This window comes from Halichondria panicea, chromosome 1 (genome assembly GCF_963675165.1).
Source record: "Halichondria panicea chromosome 1, odHalPani1.1, whole genome shotgun sequence".
Lineage (NCBI taxonomy): Eukaryota > Metazoa > Porifera > Demospongiae > Suberitida > Halichondriidae > Halichondria > Halichondria panicea.
The window spans coordinates 3,256,573-3,274,916 of NC_087377.1; the positions used below are offsets into that span (position 1 = coordinate 3,256,573).

Here is an 18,344-nt window from a genome sequence, read left to right on the forward strand (position 1 = left end):
CAATGTCCTCATGCAGAAGGGTTTAGGGGTATATAGGGATGCTAAACTATATAGACTGCATGGCCCACAATGCATGCACCCTGAAAGGATATATAGCTGAGCAACAGTATAGGGGCTAATAATTATAGTAAGTATTATATGTCAAGTTTCTACCATGTATATATGCATGCATGTATACGAGTATAGATATATAATAGTCTACTGAGTATATAGTCTATACTGAGTAGAGCATGCAGCAGCTCACAGTGGAGAAAACGTCTGGATAATAATTCTACAATGAGATGCTCAATCTATTTTTGCAATTGCTTGGTATAATTATGGAGCCAATTAAAAGAATATACATCTTTGTTAAGTATAAGGGCAGTGGTTTTACATAATTATATCAAGATACAAAAGGTTTTCTAATAACTATAATTAGTGTACAGCAACATAACTGCAATAGGTTGAAGCACTCATTATAGCAAGAGTATAGCTAATACTCAGTCTACATGCATATAGGAGCTTAAATGGTTTCAGGTTTGGGAATGCCCCTCAATTTTGCACATGCATGCGACATGCATAATTATGCATTGTGCACTTTTACTAGAAACTATACCCTATACAGTTGAGCCTCGGTTATCCAAATCCCGGTTATCCGAATCCTCGATTATCCGAATGCTAGAGCATAGTGCAATCTGAGCATGCGCAGTAGGAAATTGCCCACGTGGCTGGCAAAAAGAAGCCAGCTGGCATGTTTTGATTATCCGAATATTTCACTTACCCGAATGGGCCCGGGGACAAAGGTGTTCGGATAACCAAGGCTCAACTGTAATACTTCAGCCTATACTAGACTATAATAGTTCACACACTAATTGCAGCAAGTATAGACTATATATAGACTAGAATAATTAATCAACTGACACTGCAAGTTATCTGTAGCTACCAGCAGAGATGATCCAACCAATGGACCGGTACAACCAACCTCATCCTGGGATGATGACACGTCCACACAATGCATCACCAAGGAATCGAGTGGTTAGCAATTATACTATACGGTATACCGATAGATATGATTATCGCATTCATACACTTCATTTTGTAGCTTCAGTCTTTAGTTTGTATACTATAGTATCCCATAGTATAATTATTACATCATAGCCACGTCTTGTATTTTTCAGACAGAAGAGTTTAGGAAGAGAGTGCAACAGTGGAACGGTGGTGACAACACATTATCAACTGTGAGGGGGAATGATCACTTTGGAAGACCAGTGGGTATAAATTCTACTGCCACTCGTAATAAGACTGTACTCAAATCAAGTCCAGAGGTGTGTGTATTATTTCATATTATGCTTTTAAGAGTCTATTGAAAGAAGTGAGCCGGCTATAGATGTGCATTGCCCTGCTTTTATGCACAATAACAAGAGTTCTTTGGGAGGAGTATACGCAACTCCAATAGACATGCAGTATACACTGGAGGAATTTTGTCTGACCTACGTCACAATACTCACTATAATTATTGTAACCGCAACCACTTTAGGTACAAGAATAACAATGCTTATAGGAACGGCCATGAATAACATCAGTGATATTCATCACTGATGTTATTCATTACAAACTTCCTACATTTCACAGCAACAGCATGTGCATGTGGTTGTGACGTAGGTGGGGCAGAATGCCTACTACAGTTTTAAGTGGAGTTGCATGTGTATTCTTATTATTATACTCTTGACGTGCTTATTAGCATTGATAACTCCACTCCGTCAGTTGCCTGATTATCGTATAGATATCGTTGCCATGCACATACACAACAGCAGCTGGCAGCAGCCTCAGACAGAGTTGAGCAGGAAGCTGGGAATACCAGGCCATCAATGTTTGGTGTGGCACTATGTTATACTGTGGCTAACGCTCCACCAGAACGTTCTGGAGTTAACGTAACTATGTATATGTGTAATTATTATTGAAGGTAATAATTGATTATATTCATAGAGTGAACTTGCGCAAGGATGGAAGAGGAGACCAAGAATTAATCAGGAAAAGAGTCAGGTCATATCGGATAAAAATGAGAATATACTTGACTGTGTGAGTGCTTTGTAAAATAATGTATATAGGTCATTCATGACATTGTGCTTGTATATGAAAAACGCAGCATTTGTAGTTCACTTCTTGCATCGGACAAAACATATTATTATAGTACGTACACACCTCTGAATTTGTTGCACCTGACTCACGACGAGCATATAATTATAGTATCATGCATGTATATCATTATTACTATATAGTATCATGTATATCAATTCGCTACAGGTTGATACCAATACTAATATAGCACCAATACAGGCTGCTGACAGTGAAGCACCAATCATCAAGCCAACAGATGTAAATCATAAAACTTCAGCTAGGCGCAGACCCACCCCCCCTCCCAAGCCAAAAAAGAAAATTTCGATCAAAAATAGTGACCAAACAGTAGTGAAACTACAAGATGCTCAGGTATCCCACACAAAATGTCTTCATGACGAAGGACAGATGACTATTCAGGTATCGCAGAAATGAACGTATTTATATAGCACGTTTATTGGCATAATTATTGTATTGCCATGCATATAATACAGTCAGAGCTATAGCAGCTGGCACAGCAGCTTTAGGTAAGGTGTCATGACGTCACTTCTTGTATCGGACGAAAAATACGTAATAATTTACACACTCGGCTCTGAATTTGTACGCACCTGACACGAGCATAATTATTATTACATGCAGTATCATGTATATATATTCGCTACAGGTTGATACCAACACCAACACAGCTATCGGTCCCCAAGTGAATATACCAACACAGGCTGCTGACACTGAAACACCGATCGTCCAGCCAATAGATGCAAAACCTAAAACTTCAGCTAGGCGCAGACCCACCCCCCCTCCCAAACCAAAGAAGAAAAGTTCAATGAAAAATAGTGACCGAACAGTAGTGGAACTACATGATTCTCAGGTATCCCTTACTGACACGAAATATCTTCATGACAAAGGACGGATGACCATTCAGGTATTGCAGAAATTAATGATAAGGACAATCTATATAGTATGCTATTAGTATACGTGCCGTGTCGTTGGCATTCCTGTAATAAAAACACATAAATAATAATTATGTTCAGCTTAATTTATTCAGCACACCCCACCCCCCACCCTCAAATCAAACTACAGAGGTTTAGCTGTGTATATAAACTATATATCGTATGAGTCTCACAAGAAAAGAGAGAAAAACAAAACAAAGGAGCGGCTTAAATCAATGCTGACACTATAAATGGCTTCTTATGAATATAAGGTTTCTTAAGTGGGTTTATCAGTTTAAAGTATACCCCTGATATAGCATCCACTCATTGTGGTCAGATACATACGTGCATTAAGTGTACTGAAGAGGTGAAGCATTAACGGCTAGATACTTCTGACGAAAACACAACTGCATGAGAATGTTCCCCCACTTCAGGAAATTGTAAAACCACAAGCTGCTGTGACCACTCAAGCAGGTGTTCATGAACAACCACAACCACAACAAGCTTTGCTTGGTGAACAACAGATCACTAACGCTGGAAATGAAGGGTTTCCTACAACAAGAACACGAGCAAATCCTTGTGATGTAGCTGTTGAACAATCTGCACTAACAGTTCAGAGTACAGAGTTAGAACAACTCCAGGCGAGAGAAGCTGCACATCAACAGGAAGTCGTAAAAATGAAACAGGAGTACAAGGTTATAATAGTAGTTATGTGCAGTGTATTTAGGCCTGCGATTACATATTATATATATATACATGTCGTATATAATTATAGTGCCAACAACTTGAAAACTTTGTCAGTATAATTATACAAACAGAAAAAAGAAAAAAACCTTAAAGATATATAAGTACAAGAAGATGGTCGATAATGTTGAAGCACATTTGAATCGAAATTATCGGGTACATGCATGGGTGGCTGGCTCTGTTGTTGAGTTTTTACTGAGCCTTTTCCATCATTCAGAACTGAAATTCAATTTTCACTATAATTGCAGGGTGAACTGAAGACACAACTGACTGACCACAATAATACATTGGCTGTCCTGACATCACAACTGGATGCAGCTAAGGTGGAGAATGCCCGTCTGCTTACATCAGCTGATCAGACTCGGTTGGATCATCAGAGACAGCTAGTGGAGTTACAACATGGTTTGAATCGTAAAGTCAAAGCTGATGAAAATGTATACAAAGTAATAGTAGTTGCACAAGACTATTATAGTATACCGGTATATAGAGACTACATGACTTAATAATATTACTATAGAGTAATATTATTAAGTATATCTTTGTCAGGCTAGCCTTCAACATCAGAAAGAAGTGGAGCAAAGGGCAAATCAACAATTTGAGGCAAGAAGATACTTTCTGTTGCTATTATAATTATTCAATTTTCCAGGATATCTTTCAACATTATGAAAATGAAATCCAAAGGCTTACCACAAAAAACGAACAGTTAGAGGTATAAAATTATTATCTATTGCTGTATAATCAATGTTTGATTTGTGACTACAGGCCAAGTCTAACTACAAGGATGAGTTGGCTCCCTACATCCTACCATATCTCCCTGAGCTTGGTGAGCAACAAGGCTCTGGGTCGTACGGATCTGTCTACCCTATACAACTGTATGGGATTTGTTGTATTGCAAAACGAATTCACGATATCTTGCTTGGTCAAGGGAGAGAAGAAGGAGTGAACTTAGAGGATAAACGAGCGGCTTACTGCAAATTCTATCACGAATGTGTGTTACTGAGTCGAATTCGCCACCCCAACATTGTCCAGTTCATGGGTGTGTACTACGGGCCACAGAGAGATTACGGGAGAGAGCTCACACTAGTTATGGAGCGCATGTACACGAATCTCGAGGACTGCCTGAAACAGTATAGTAATATTGAAATGTGGTTGAAAGTGTCAATTCTTCTAGATATTTCCCAAGGCTTGCTCTACCTTCATTCTCGGGGCGTTGTTCACCGTGATCTGACAGCTGCTAATATTCTCCTCACAACGAGCTTCCATGCTAAGATTGCTGACCTCGGTGTCTCAAGAATAATCAATGTCCACCATCAACAGTCGATGATTCCCGGGGCCCTCGGATATATGCCCCCTGAGGCACTGACTGAAATCCCAAAATACGGCTCTGCTTTGGACGTCTTCTCATTTGGTGTGCTAATTCTGTTTGTCGTTCTACAAAAATTTCCACAATACTATGACGATCTTGTCACTCCCGAGGGATTAATTCACAAGGAATCTCATATTCAAAAACGTTCGAAATGGATCAACATGTTGCCGTCAGATCATCCGTTTGTTCAATTAATTTGTGACTGCCTTCAAGATGTTCCTGAACGAAGACCCACCACTAACAATCTTAATTACATGCTGATTCAAATTGCCGCGATGCACCCCAAACCTTACCAAGATATTATCGATATGCAAAAGCGTTAGCAACTTTAATGGTGAGCAAATAAAATTCTTATGTTACACGTGCATGTAACATTAATGACTCTCATTTGTCCCTGCAGGCCCATGCACTCACTATGCCGTCCACCAGTGTAAAGTTAGTGTAAAGTCAGCAAGTTAAAATTACAGAAATAATCCTCATGTAACATTAATGTTTATTAACTCTAAGTGTATTCATTCATTTTCCACTTTAATGTCCTGCTAAAATCAAATTAGCTATAGGTGCAGGTATACCCGCTGCATGCGTATGCGGTACGATGATTATAAGGCTAAGCTATAATAATAAGTTTATATACGCAATGCATTGCTCGATCCAGTTCAGATGTTATAATCGTTTTCTTTTCGTATGAACCACCTAGTTCAAGAACTTGACAATTCTCATAGCAAATTGAAGCAGAGCAGACAATTTCTATCCACTGTCAGCATACTAGCTATATACAGCAGTTTTAAGCACCTTTGCAACACACATGCACACACACACACACAATTAATGTACAAACCCACACTGTGGTTGGTACTGGATGTAAGAACCACGAAATAAGCTGTGTCAGCATTTTATTATTCTATAGTATCTATAGTGTCCAACATGGTGTCTTGTGTAGTGACCAATAGTGTCCAATAGTGTCTTTTGGTATCTAGATAATGTCAACAGTGGTTCAGTAGTGTCCGCGGTGTCTATGGTGTCCTATAGTGTCTATATGGTGTCCTACATGCAGCTTCTCAGTGGTGTTCAGTAGTGTCCGTGGTGTCTATGGTGTCCTATAGTTTCTCAGTGGCGTTCAGTAGTGCCCATGGTGTCCAATAGTTTCTCAGTGGTGTTCTGTAGTGCCCGTGGTGTCTATGGTGTCCTACAGTTTCTCAGTGGTGTTCTGTAGTGCCCGTGGTGTCCTATAGTGTCTATGGTGTCCTACAGTTTCTCAGTGGTGTTCTGTAGTGCCCATGGTGTCTATGGTGTCCTATAGTGTCTATGGTGTCCAACAGTTTCTCAGTTGTGTTCTGTAGTGCCCGTGGTGTCTATGGTGTCCTATAGTGTCTATTATGTCCTACAGTTTCTCAGTGGTGTTCTGTAGTGCCCATGCATGGTGTCTATATGGTGTCCTACAGTTTCTCAGTGGTGTTCTGTAGTGCCCGTGGTGTCTATGGTGTCTAACAGTTTCTCAGTGGTGTTCTGTAGTGCCCGTGGTGTCTATGGTGTCCACGGTGTCCAACAGTTTCTCAGTGGTGTTTTGCAGTGCCCGTGGTGTCTATAGTGTCCTACAGTTTCTCAGTGGTGTTCTGTAGTGCCCGTGGTGTCTATAGTGTCCAACAGTTTCTCAGTGGTGTTCTGCAGTGCCCGCGGTGTCTATTGTGTCCTTCAGTTTCTCATTGGTGTTCAGTAGTGCCTGTGGTGTCTATATGGTGTCCTATAATGTCCTACAGTTTCTCAGTGTGTTCTGCAGTGCCTGTGGTGTCTATGGTGTCCTACAGTTTCTCAGTGGTGTTCTGTAGTGCCCGTGGTGTCTAAAGTGTCTTATAGTGTCCTACAGTTTCTCAGTGTGTTCTGCAGTGCCCGTGGTGTCTATGGTGTCCTACAGTTTCTCAGTGGCGTTCAGTGTGCCCGTGGTGTCTATGGTGTCTTATAGTGTCTATGGTGTCCAACAGTTTTTCAGTGTTGTTCTGTATAGTGCATGTGGTGTCTATGGTGTCCTATGGTGTCCAACAGTTTCTCATTGGTGTTCTGTAGTGCCCGTGGTGTCTCTATGGTGTCCTATAGTGTCTATGGTGTCCAACAGTTTCTCAATGGTGTTCTGTGGTGTCTATGGTGTCCTATAGTGTGTATGGTGCCCTATAATGTCCTACAGTTTCTCAGTGGTGTTCTGCAGTGCCCGTGGTGTCTACAGTGTCCTATAGTGTCTATGGTGTCCTACAGTTTCTCATGCAGTGGTGTTCTGCAGTGCCCGTGGTGTCTACAGTGTCCTATAGTGTCTATGGTGTCCTACAGTTTCTCAGTGGTGTTCTGTAGTGCCCGTGGTGTCTATGGTGCCCTATAATGACATCCAACAGTTTCTCAGTGGTGTTCTGTAGTGCCCGTGGTGTCTACAGTGTCCTATAGTGTCTATGGTGTCCTACAGTTTCTCAGTGGTGTTCTGTAGTGCCTGTGGTGTCTATGGTGCCCTATAATGTCCTACAGTTTACCGCTGAGAAACTCTCCACAGGCACTACTGAACACCACAGACAACAGTAGGACACTATTGTGCACCATAGACACCACGGGCATTATTGAACACCACTGAGAAACTGAAGGACACCAGGGGCGATCCTAGGATTCAGTCAATGGAGGTGCTCATTGCGCGCAAAGCGCGCCGCAAAATTTTAACCACGCCCACTTTCGGGGGTGTCACGCCCCTTTTGTCGGCAACGCCCACTGTTTTCTAGATGGTGCACAGTACTGACAGTATATACAACAGTGCAGTGCAGTACAGTGCCATCAGCAAATCAAGAATGTTTATGACCAGAAGCTCAATTCGCCTGGGATGGCAAACTCTAGCCAACTCTTCTTAAGGTATGTCAAATGTCAATGCAATCATGTCTAGTCTACTCTGTGTAAATGTAGAAGTGTAAGTGATGATAAACGTTTGTTCCTTTGCTTGATCTGACGACAGTCTTGATTCTTTTCTTTTCAGGCCACTAAAAGATTGATCAGCTTACCAGGAGGTGACAGGCAGCGTACAAAGTATGACCACCAGTACCTTGATGTTGAGGAAAAGAGACTTTGTAGTTTACATTGCAAACATTGATTATTATTAATTTATTGTACATACATGTAGGCTTAATTATATAATTATACTATACATTCATGTACCTCATGTACCTGATCCAAGAACCTTGTTGTGCTGCATGTTGTGAAGCAATCAAGTGTTCTATGTGTTTGATACAGCAAACCACTTCCTGCTGCCTAGCCTTATTATTGAGCCCCTCCCCACTCTTAGCTTTACTAGTTCCCGGATATCCCAGTAACGATCGAAGTTTTTTAGGCCAGCTTAGCTAGCTAGCTAGATCTAACTGGTATAAAGTTATTGTAACTATCACTATTAAGCTGTAGATAGCTGCAGTAAGTGTAGCTTCCTTCTAGCCAGCCAGTGATGGTTGAACTATCTACTTGAGCTTCTCTGAGTCTGTATAGGGTGCTGGAGCACCAGAGTCTGGATGGGGGTGCTGGAGCAGCACCCTAAGCACCACCCTGTGTACGCCCCTGGACACTATAGGACACCACAGGCACTACTGAACACCACTGAGAAACTTTATAGGACACTATATAAACAACATGGGAACTATTGAACATCACTGAAAAACTGAAGGACACCATAGACACCACGGGAACTACTGAACGCCATTGAGAAACTAGGGATTTTACCTAAAAAAAGGTCATAACTCTTTCTCAGCAGTCATGCAGCATGCGCATCAGATAGCCTCATTGGGCATGTGCAGATCTGAGAATGCCAGGGGGGGGCTGCCCCCCGCTGTCTACGGCCCTGAAGTACAATAAGTCATCCTCAAAAGATTGCACCATGCATGCAGTGATTACTATAATTATACAACAAGTATATCACTGTTATCTGCAGTGAGAGGCCTGTTATATCAAATGATAGTTTTTTTGTCTATAGCTGTTCCTTAACTATCATTACTTTAATCACTTAGTCAGCAATATACGTATAGTTTTGAAACAATAATTATGCCTCGAGGCGTAGCCGCACGAGGGATACGACTGTGTGTGTGTGTGTGTGTCTGTGTGTCTGTTCCAGCTCAACAGTTGCAATGCGACGAAAGCTAACAGCTTCTATAGGCTTCTAGCCACATTCTCTTGGATTTTGATTCGTGGATTAGCAAACTAAAGCTTCTTTCTCGAGTTATGGCTAGTTTGACTCTTGTACAACGAGTGTTGCAAGCGTGCGCTTGCTAATGCCTCTCGCCATGTTATGCTTTCGCTCAAAAAGTATTAGTGTTATATTAGTTTCTATAATGAATTTTATATTAAAGTTAGCTTATCTCACTGAGAAGAAAAGACTTGTTTACATGCATCTATTGTTGTTATTATTTATTGTATTATGTGGCTTACCAGGACCTCAAGAAAGAAGAAAATTGATTCTTCCAGGATCTGTAGTTCAGTGTATATAATATCTAAGAAGAAAAGACCTGTGTACATGCATATTGTTATCTATACTGTTATATGGTAGTGTTTTGTGGCTTACCAGGCCCTCAAGACAAAGACGATTCTGCCAGGAGGATCTGGATCTGGATCTTGGATATTATTTTCTCACACATGGAGAATGAGCGCGCATGCGCATTACATCCATAGGAATAATTAAAGGGTGTGTCCAAAGAGATCAATTTCACAAAATTAATGGCTACTATACTGTACTGTACTGCTAGCTAGCTGTTTTAACAGATATTTTTTGAGTATTGTAGCTAACAAAAAGCTAGCGCTTTAGTGCAAGGCTAACTCATATGTTCAATAGAAAGTTTGTGCGGACAGATGATGCTATGAAAGATTCTGAAGAGACTTGCAACAGCCTTCAATTCAATGTGAGTCAAACTAGCCATAACTCGAGAAAGAAGCTTTAGTTTGCTAATCCACTAATCAAAATCCAAGAGAACGTGGCTAGAAGCCTATAGAAGCTGTTAGCTTTTGTCGCATTGCAACCGTTGAGCAGTTACAGCTGGAACAGACACACACACACACACAGACAGACACACACAGTCGAGTCAGCTTTACCATATCCCTTGTCGTGCGGCTACGCCTCGAGGCATAATAACTATTACAGTGCAAAAAACAGCAGTGGAATTAACGAAAGCCTATTGAGATCTACAACTAGCTATAGAACAACTGGAGATCTACTTCAATACGTATAATGATACCACGAGTTGCATGTATCACAGTGGCCCGACACTGTATATCATTTCATTGTAGGAGTCAGGGTGGAGACAAGGGCAGTATAATTATATAGCAAGAGTTCTTGATTACAATACTGGAAAATCTCTCTGGTCTCTTGTGACTATATTCAGTTCTTTTGACTTCAAAAATCTTCTTCAGTTTCTCATCTCAAAACAACGTATACAAGGTGGTATTTAGGATGATGTGATCCAAATTGTCTCCTTGCAATTCATGGTATCCAGGAGCAATAGCAAATAAACCACAGTTGTTACTGCCACTGTTCTGCTGCTGAATATAGAGGCCACAGACAGTAACAACCCATTGTGTCACTGCATGCATGTGCTTGTACATTTGGGCGATTTACAGCTCAGCACTTGGCTCCAGATCTTTCCCCCATATTAACCTTGGCAGTTGCAACCTTGCTCTTCATTCACATGCATATAGGTCTACATTCCAGCTGTCACTTGCTGTCTACTATTCATTGCTATACCTTGCTACTAACCTTGCTCTTTATCCTGGCTCTTCATTCACATTCATTTGGCAGGAACAAAACAAGCATGTGCATAGGGAGTCACGTTCATTCCGGGGGAGTCCCTATACACCTTAGGCATGCAGGAATGACCGGGGGGGGTCACTCCCACCAGGGAGTCATTCATTCCTTTGACAATGTCCAATGATTAGTACTTTACTCTAGAAACTCGTTTGTAGATTAATAATAATTATTGCACTGTCTAGATCTAGTCAGCATAATCAATAACTGATCTATACGTTGCCTGGCCTAAGGCTAATAGTAGTTCACACACCAGTCTCTTGCAGCTAGATATATCTACTCAGTATAGTATATTTGACAAGCTCTCAGTGATTAAGTTATAATCAGTAGAAATGATGGGCCTTGGGATGGTGACACGTCCACACAAGACCTCATCACCAGTGGTTAGCGATGACTATGATACCGTATAACTATAGATGCACTCAATACTGAATGTATAGATCTCCATCTGCATGTACAGACGTAACATTTACCAAATACCTATATATAGAGTATTGCATGCAATCTTCCGTTTATACAGTTTGTAGCATTGATACATGGTTATTATGATCATGTTTTGGATTTTCAGGCGGAGGATTTCGGGATGAGAGGACAACAGCAGATTGGTGGTGACCACACATTTTCAACGTTGAGAGAGAACGATCACTCTGAAAAAATCATCAATCCAAGGCCATTGTATGGTGTAGTACTACGTCGCACAAAACCTAAAGCTAAGAAGAGTGAACAAGAAAATTCTGGAATCGATGTATGAAAAGTTAAACAATGGCCTTAAGTGGTAATTGCACGAGGCGAAGCCAAGTGCTATTTACCCTTGCCATTGCTTAATTGTCATGAGAGTGCATGCATATGCATGCCCCTTCTTGATTGTACAAGTATAATATGGTTTCTAATCGTTTATGAGGCAATTCTCTGCAGTTTTAATAATCGGACGCGGTGAAAACAGCCCCTGTGCAATTACTCCCTTGACAACGTGCAATTACTGCAATTACTGATACATTCCAGATTAATAGTATGGTTACTCATGCATTCATAACGGGGTTACTCATGCATTGATACTCTCATGGGGATGAATTGGTAAAGTGATACTATATTATTGTAACAGACCAGGCATGCAAGTCAATTAAGTCAATTAGTGTTAAATTGCAATGTCTCGCAATGCTCCCCCTGAGCTGCAAACAAGATTTTTCTTTCGTGCTAATGATTATCTCAATGTTTTACTTCAAATCAACACAGACATACATCTTTCTCGCTATAAATTATTATAGTGATGTAATGCTGCGACCCAGCTATATTCCAGTCAGAGGCAGCTATCAAACGATAATGATACTACACATCTGTTTCACTTGAACATAGACCTTTGTGAGCGATGAATTGGTCAATGCTTCCACTGCATGGATACCAGTTTTTATTTTGGTATAGACAGCATCAATCAGATATTCCTCAGAACTTGCGTCTTAATATTGTTTTATGCTTTTGATGCTGAGCACTCGGCAGTTGCAATACTCGGTCTTCATTAGTGTAGTTTAAACTAAAGCTCAACAGACAAGTGAAAGGTGGACCACTTTTGGTGCATGCGGACTACAAGTAATAGTTGTGACACATGCACGTGGAATATATTGGCTCAGTAGTGACGTAGGCCCAAGGGCCGCAGGCAACCAGCACTACCAAATCCACTGAGCCAATGTGCATGCATGCACAGGAGTGAAGCAACTGATTTGTTGTACATATTCCTTTTCTTGTACACATTACTCCTTTTATATAGGACACTATACTTGCAGACATACTTATGCCGGCCTACCACAATTATAACTCCAATTATAACCTTGTGATACTAAACTTTGCATGATCTCTGAGAACATACAAATTAATGTAAAAATTTCGCCTCCGGCAGGATGGGAGGGGGAATTTCTCACTCCTGGGCCTATATCCCCTATACCCGCAAAGCCCCCATTTTTTTTTATTACGGCCCTGAACTAGTACCAGGCCTAGTTGTTCGCCTAACCATTATAAAAGCGAAAACTCGATCGGCCTGGGATCAAGACAGGTTAATATAGCACTCGGATACGCCTCGTGCAATTAGAAGCCTTGGCATTGCTTGTTACTCACGCTATATTATCCCATATTGCACTCTTAACCATACTATTAATTATACTAATGTAGAATGAACTTGCGCAAAAATTGAAGCGAAGGAGGAAAATGAATGGTGAAGAGATTGAGGCCTATCCAATTGAACTTGATAAGATGTTTGATAAAGTGAGTGTGCATGGTTATTCTGATAATTATTATATTCAAAGATGTACTATGACACTGCCCTCAATGCCCCTCACAAAATTATAAACAATAATAATTTATTATTATGAATTTAAATCCCCATAATTTCTGGCTTTATTAACTCAGGGCATAGTTATATACAAAGCCAATACTGTTATTGCACATAAAGTAATGGCTGCTGACAGTGCTACAACACTACAGCCAACAGGTGAAAATCCTATTAGTTCAACTGTACGCAGACCCCACATCCCTATCAATTCGAGGAGGACAACAACTAGTGACCTGCAGATAGCAGTGGTACTACAAGATGCTCGCCAGAAACTGAAGCAGGTATCCTTTGCTGGCACAGAACGTCTCAGTTCAGCTATGTGCATACCCTTCAAACCCATTAAGATGCATCAGTGTCATTTCTAAATTTCAAAAGATGCGTTTTATTTAACACGTTTTATGTTACTGTAACGAATGTGTTTTTACTGTAGTCATGCGCATGTATATGTGCGAATCAACAAAAAAGCTAATAAGTATACACATTATCATTTCTGCATTTTCTATACATATAGCTTTTAAGGGATATAAGTTTTTCTAATATTCTTATAATACATTCATGCATGTATAGGATCATCACGGGACTCAACAGACAGAGCACAAACCAACGAGTGGGCTATACTCTTCTGAGAAACAATCAAAAATTAAGAACAGAACTCAACAAGCTGAGCAAGTATTTACTGGTGAAAATTTCCAGGAAAAACCACAAGAAGGTGACAAAACTAACACAAGCAACCTGGAAATGATGGTACAATTCTTTATTCTTCAGGTGGTCGTACGCATGGTGATCGGGACTCTGACATATATCGATGGAACAGTCGAGTCCCTACTCCAGGTTGTAGGAAGGTGTGGCGTACACTGAAGTCCACCACCTCTCAAGCTGTTCTCAATGCCATAGAATCCCTGACGAATGTTTCAACTCAAAACCTCACCATCAAGCGCAAGTTTAAGGAGAAAAGAGAAGGCCAGATGACTAAGTGGTGGTTTGTGATCAATGCAGATGAAGCTATCTTGCTGGAACTTGAAACTGCGTGGAGTGTGATAGAGCAGCAGACGGAATGGACTCTCGGGCCAGTGTTGAGATATCCTGAGTCTGAGAGTGATCCTGTTCCTACTCAACCAACAAAGAAAGTATGGTAGTTATTCCAAGTGATTTTATAATTATGAAGACAGTGGTGCATGCCTCAGTGATAATTTTACATCTAGATGAGCAGGAAAGAAAGAAAAAGAACAACGTATAACCTGCAAATTGAGAAGATTGACCAACTAACCAAGGAGTGTGAGAGGCTTACCGCTGAGAAAAATGCCATGGGTAATGACTTGGATTTTTTTAATTTGATTGCTAAATTTTTGTGTGAACCTAGCTGGGATCTCAATAAAGAAAATGGAGGACGAGCTGAGGAGCCAAAGTGAGGAAGTGACACGACTTCGGATGGAGGAAATACTGAGATTACAAAATGAAGAAAATTATAATTTGGAACAGGTACTGTCCACAAGAGGAAATTTATGTTATTATACTACAATTGAAAGTATGCCTCAGGTGCGCAAATCTGAAGAAGCGCTTTCTAATCCAGGTTGTAATAGTTCGGAAATCCTGTGCAGGAAATGGCTGTACTTGGAGAGAAAATTCTGGGCAAGAAACTTACTTACTTTAAATAGTGTTGAAAAGCATGGTGCCCACTTCCTGTTTAGCAGCATACTTGTGATCAAATGCAAGGCCCAGTTATATGGGATCATGTGTTGCACATGAATGTGTAATGTGCACTATATAGCTACAGCTAGCTCCATCACAAGCATAAACATATTCAGTTGTCAGCTGCAAAGTCTTCCCTCCCCTCCCATGCACCCTTCTATAGCATAAATCTGGCTCAAAGGAAATAATGTTTATCGTATTAGTTATTGCATGAGCACGCTACGGCCCTTGACCACTAATTACTACGTAGCCAATATCAGACATATTGCACGAGTGATTATGCAATAACTGATTTGTTGTATGGGAGAAGCATAGTTATAATGAGTTCATGCATTCTGCATTCCTTATTTTGATACCACAAAAAAGTGAGTTGTAGGAACAATATATAAAAGAGATCATTCCAACTTTAGTACAATTAAGCTTTCTGGCTGTGCGGAATATTGCACTGTGGTAACTTGTTAGCTTTGATGTACCTGGCTTCACTGTGCAATATGCCATAATTTATATTTGCACTGTGGTTTCTTTAAAATGCTACATTTGTAACATAACTGAAGATTCAACAAAATTTTCTAGATATTTAAAAGAGAAAAAACACGTTCAGCAACAGTAGAGGACCGTCGTATTTGTACCAAATTCTCAAAATTTTAACCCTATTATGCTATGCCCCAAGGACTTTATGCCAGCATAATGACCTAACCTATTATGCCCCAAATTATGCCAGCATAATTTGCCAGGGCCTATACATGCAACAGCTTGCAAGCAAAAACTGTAAGTGAGCGGTGGAATTTACTGGAAAAGTACAGTAATATCGCACGTTGGACTAATAGTGAGTTGCATGCCCTTTTCTCTCATACGCCCTTAGTAATATTAAGCATATATGAATGTGGTGTGGCCAAGTGGCCTATAAGCTGTCATCGGTATTAAAAGGTGTTCAAACATGCAGTGATATGAATGTTGGCACAATAAGGGGAGTGGCCCCACAGTTTACCAACCCCCCCCCCCATTTTTCCCTCTGAGGAAATGGGGGGATATTGCCACATCATTGGAATGTTAATTACTTTCTTGTCAGTTAGACGAAGTGGAGTAAAAAGAATGTTAAAATAGTGCAATTTTTAATAACAGTACTATAACAGTGGCGTAGGCAGAGCCCCCCCTGCAACTTAGCTTGGATCACTGTGATCTTTCGATCTATTCTGCCGTACTGCATGCATATTATAGTTACTACTGAAATGTGGGCAGGGCTATCAGCTGATGAGCATGCTTATACTGCTGAGGGTAAGTGATGACCTTTCTTTTAGCAATGAAATTCAGCACCTATGCTCAACCAATTTGAGCCCTGCCCTTCCCAAAATCCTGGCTATACCACTATATAATTCGTTAAAACGTTCATGGATAATAAAAGGAGACATAATTATAACAAACAGAGAAAATAAACAATGTGTCCAGCCAGTTTCTTGGTGTGGCCTTTCCCTTCAGAAATAGAATTGAATCGGAGTCAAAATAATTACTATACCTACTGGTTTTATATTGGGTATAAAGCTGCAAGAGTGAGACAATTAAAGAGCTGCATTATAATAATTATGGACTTTGAACTTTTTGCATTTTTTTAAAAACAATCATGGTATATCATTTCCCACTCCTTCGAACATACCCTGTATATGCAAATGTAATGAATTGATAAATAGTCTGCTATATAGTATACTTTAGCTTCATTGCCCTAAGCGTTGGTGCCTCCACCAAGGCATCACCACCCGTGGTGCTTTCATTTAGAATCAGGTATACATGCATGCGTATGCATGCATAATTATTAAAATCATGATTCTATACGTATTTGCAGAGACAAGCAAGTAGAATATTTAGGCAACTGGATAGACGTATGAAAGAGATTGCCTTGCTATTGCCGTCTAAAAAAGTAATCAATTCTGTAATCACTTGATGTATTAATTATGATTTGTTATGCAGATCGAAGAGAAACGCCAGTATAGTACGGAAGTTAAGGAGTTCACTGTGAAATCAAAGACACCCATCCAATGTTCTGATCAAAACCAAATTGAAAGTGGCAGTTTTGGATCTATATATGCAGTCAACTTGAATGGGACTCCTTGTATCGCTAAGCGTCTACATAACATACTTATGGGGCGTGACAACCACCCTGAGATAATAAAGGAATATCACGAAAATTTTTGTCGCGAATGCGTTTTAATGAGCCGAGCAGAACATACTAATGTTGTCAAATTCCTTGGAGTACATTTTGGTAAAGATGAGTTTGATCTGACACTGTTTATGGAACGACTTCACACTGACCTTAATGTGTACCTCAGCAGTACACCAGACATACCTAGTCGCACTAAGGTATCAATTCTTCACGATGTCTCCTGTGGATTACTCTATCTTCACGAGGAGTGTTTTATCATCCATCGTGATCTCACAGCTGCCAACATTCTCCTAACAGCCGATAACCGAGCCAAGATAGCCGACTTTGGTATATCGAGAATGTTAAATAGAAGTTTTCCACGACTCACGAAAATTCCAGGTCATTTCATATATATGCCCCCTGAGACTTTTAAAGATAATCCTACATATGACGAAAGCCTCGACGTCTTTTCGTTTGGCGTTCTCACTCTTTATGTGGGGATTCAGATGTCACCTGACCTTTCCTGGGATCCTGTGCCCAATGATGCCAAGGGGGAGCAAGAAATCTTCAAGAGAAAAATGTGGATTGAGATGATGAAACAAAAACAACCTGAACTAATCTCACTTGTCCTGTGGTGTTTGTCAGATGACCCCAAAAGCCGACCCAGCACTTATTGTGTGAACGTTACCCTTCAAGAAATGAAATATGACCTTTAGCAACTATACTGTAAGTCTACATGCATGAACAATTTGTTTTTTTACCTTTACCTATAATGCATGTATTCATTGCAATTGTTACAGTTATTACTGTACATGTGTGAGCATTATCTTTTTGAAAATTAACGACAACAATCTATAGTAACTGTTGTGAATTGTATTGTTTTAATCGGAGGATGTCCTATTAGTGCACTAGAACTTGTACAGCAATTAATCCCATATCACATCCAATCTGAACATGTATGGAGGGTTTTTATAAACTGGGGTGGTTCAATTGCCTTGGTTCTGCAATTTCAAGGATTGAGCACACATACCTGAGACGGACGTCATTTAGTGGGTATAGTTGAAGATGTACACTACAGTTAGGTACCAACATCATCATGATCAGGTCCTGATAAAATTTAATGGTGAAAAACTTGATAAATACCTTTTTCGATCACCCTCGTTTTCACCTTAGTGGATTTCCCAGGTCACTAGTTATATATACTGTAATAATGAAAGCACCCGCGGGTGCTGATGCCTCGGTGGAGGTGCATGTCAAAGCTACATAAC

At 40.3% G+C, this 18,344-nt stretch overlaps 2 protein-coding genes across 10 annotated transcripts; both read left to right on the forward strand.

The window, feature by feature from the left end:
- The first annotated feature begins 629 nt into the window (after positions 1-629).
- On the forward strand, positions 630-8,308 carry LOC135335106 (LIM domain kinase 2-like). 4 transcript variants are annotated; one of them, XM_064530527.1, is made up of 13 exons: positions 630-1,014; positions 1,158-1,304; positions 1,791-1,910; positions 1,966-2,058; positions 2,284-2,514; positions 2,759-3,016; positions 3,458-3,718; positions 4,016-4,210; positions 4,314-4,367; positions 4,414-4,476; positions 4,530-5,467; positions 5,534-8,013; positions 8,135-8,308. In XM_064530527.1, the coding sequence occupies exons 1-11, from the start codon at positions 931-933 to the stop codon at positions 5,454-5,456; spliced, it is 2,433 nt and encodes an 810-aa protein (XP_064386597.1). In that variant the 5' UTR covers positions 630-930; the 3' UTR covers positions 5,457-5,467; positions 5,534-8,013; positions 8,135-8,308. The 4 variants fall into 4 exon arrangements, with proteins under 4 accessions (XP_064386597.1, XP_064386615.1, XP_064386622.1 ...); XM_064530545.1 differs by having other exon boundaries at positions 4,016-4,201; XM_064530552.1 differs by having other exon boundaries at positions 2,317-2,514.
- Positions 8,309-9,892: 1,584 nt separating this feature from the next.
- LOC135335422 (probable serine/threonine-protein kinase DDB_G0281745) lies at positions 9,893-17,918 on the forward strand. 6 transcript variants are annotated; one of them, XM_064530913.1, is made up of 10 exons: positions 9,893-10,034; positions 11,502-11,678; positions 13,094-13,186; positions 13,406-13,534; positions 13,821-13,962; positions 14,019-14,380; positions 14,456-14,561; positions 14,614-14,732; positions 16,780-16,854; positions 16,905-17,918. In XM_064530913.1, exons 1-10 carry the CDS (start codon positions 9,957-9,959, stop codon positions 17,790-17,792), a joined length of 2,169 nt encoding a protein of 722 aa, XP_064386983.1. In that variant the 5' UTR covers positions 9,893-9,956; the 3' UTR covers positions 17,793-17,918. The 6 variants fall into 6 exon arrangements, with proteins under 6 accessions (XP_064386983.1, XP_064386994.1, XP_064387002.1 ...); XM_064530920.1 differs by lacking the exon at positions 9,893-10,034 and adding an exon at positions 10,752-11,316; XM_064530924.1 differs by lacking the exon at positions 16,780-16,854.
- The last annotated feature ends 426 nt before the right edge of the window (positions 17,919-18,344 follow it).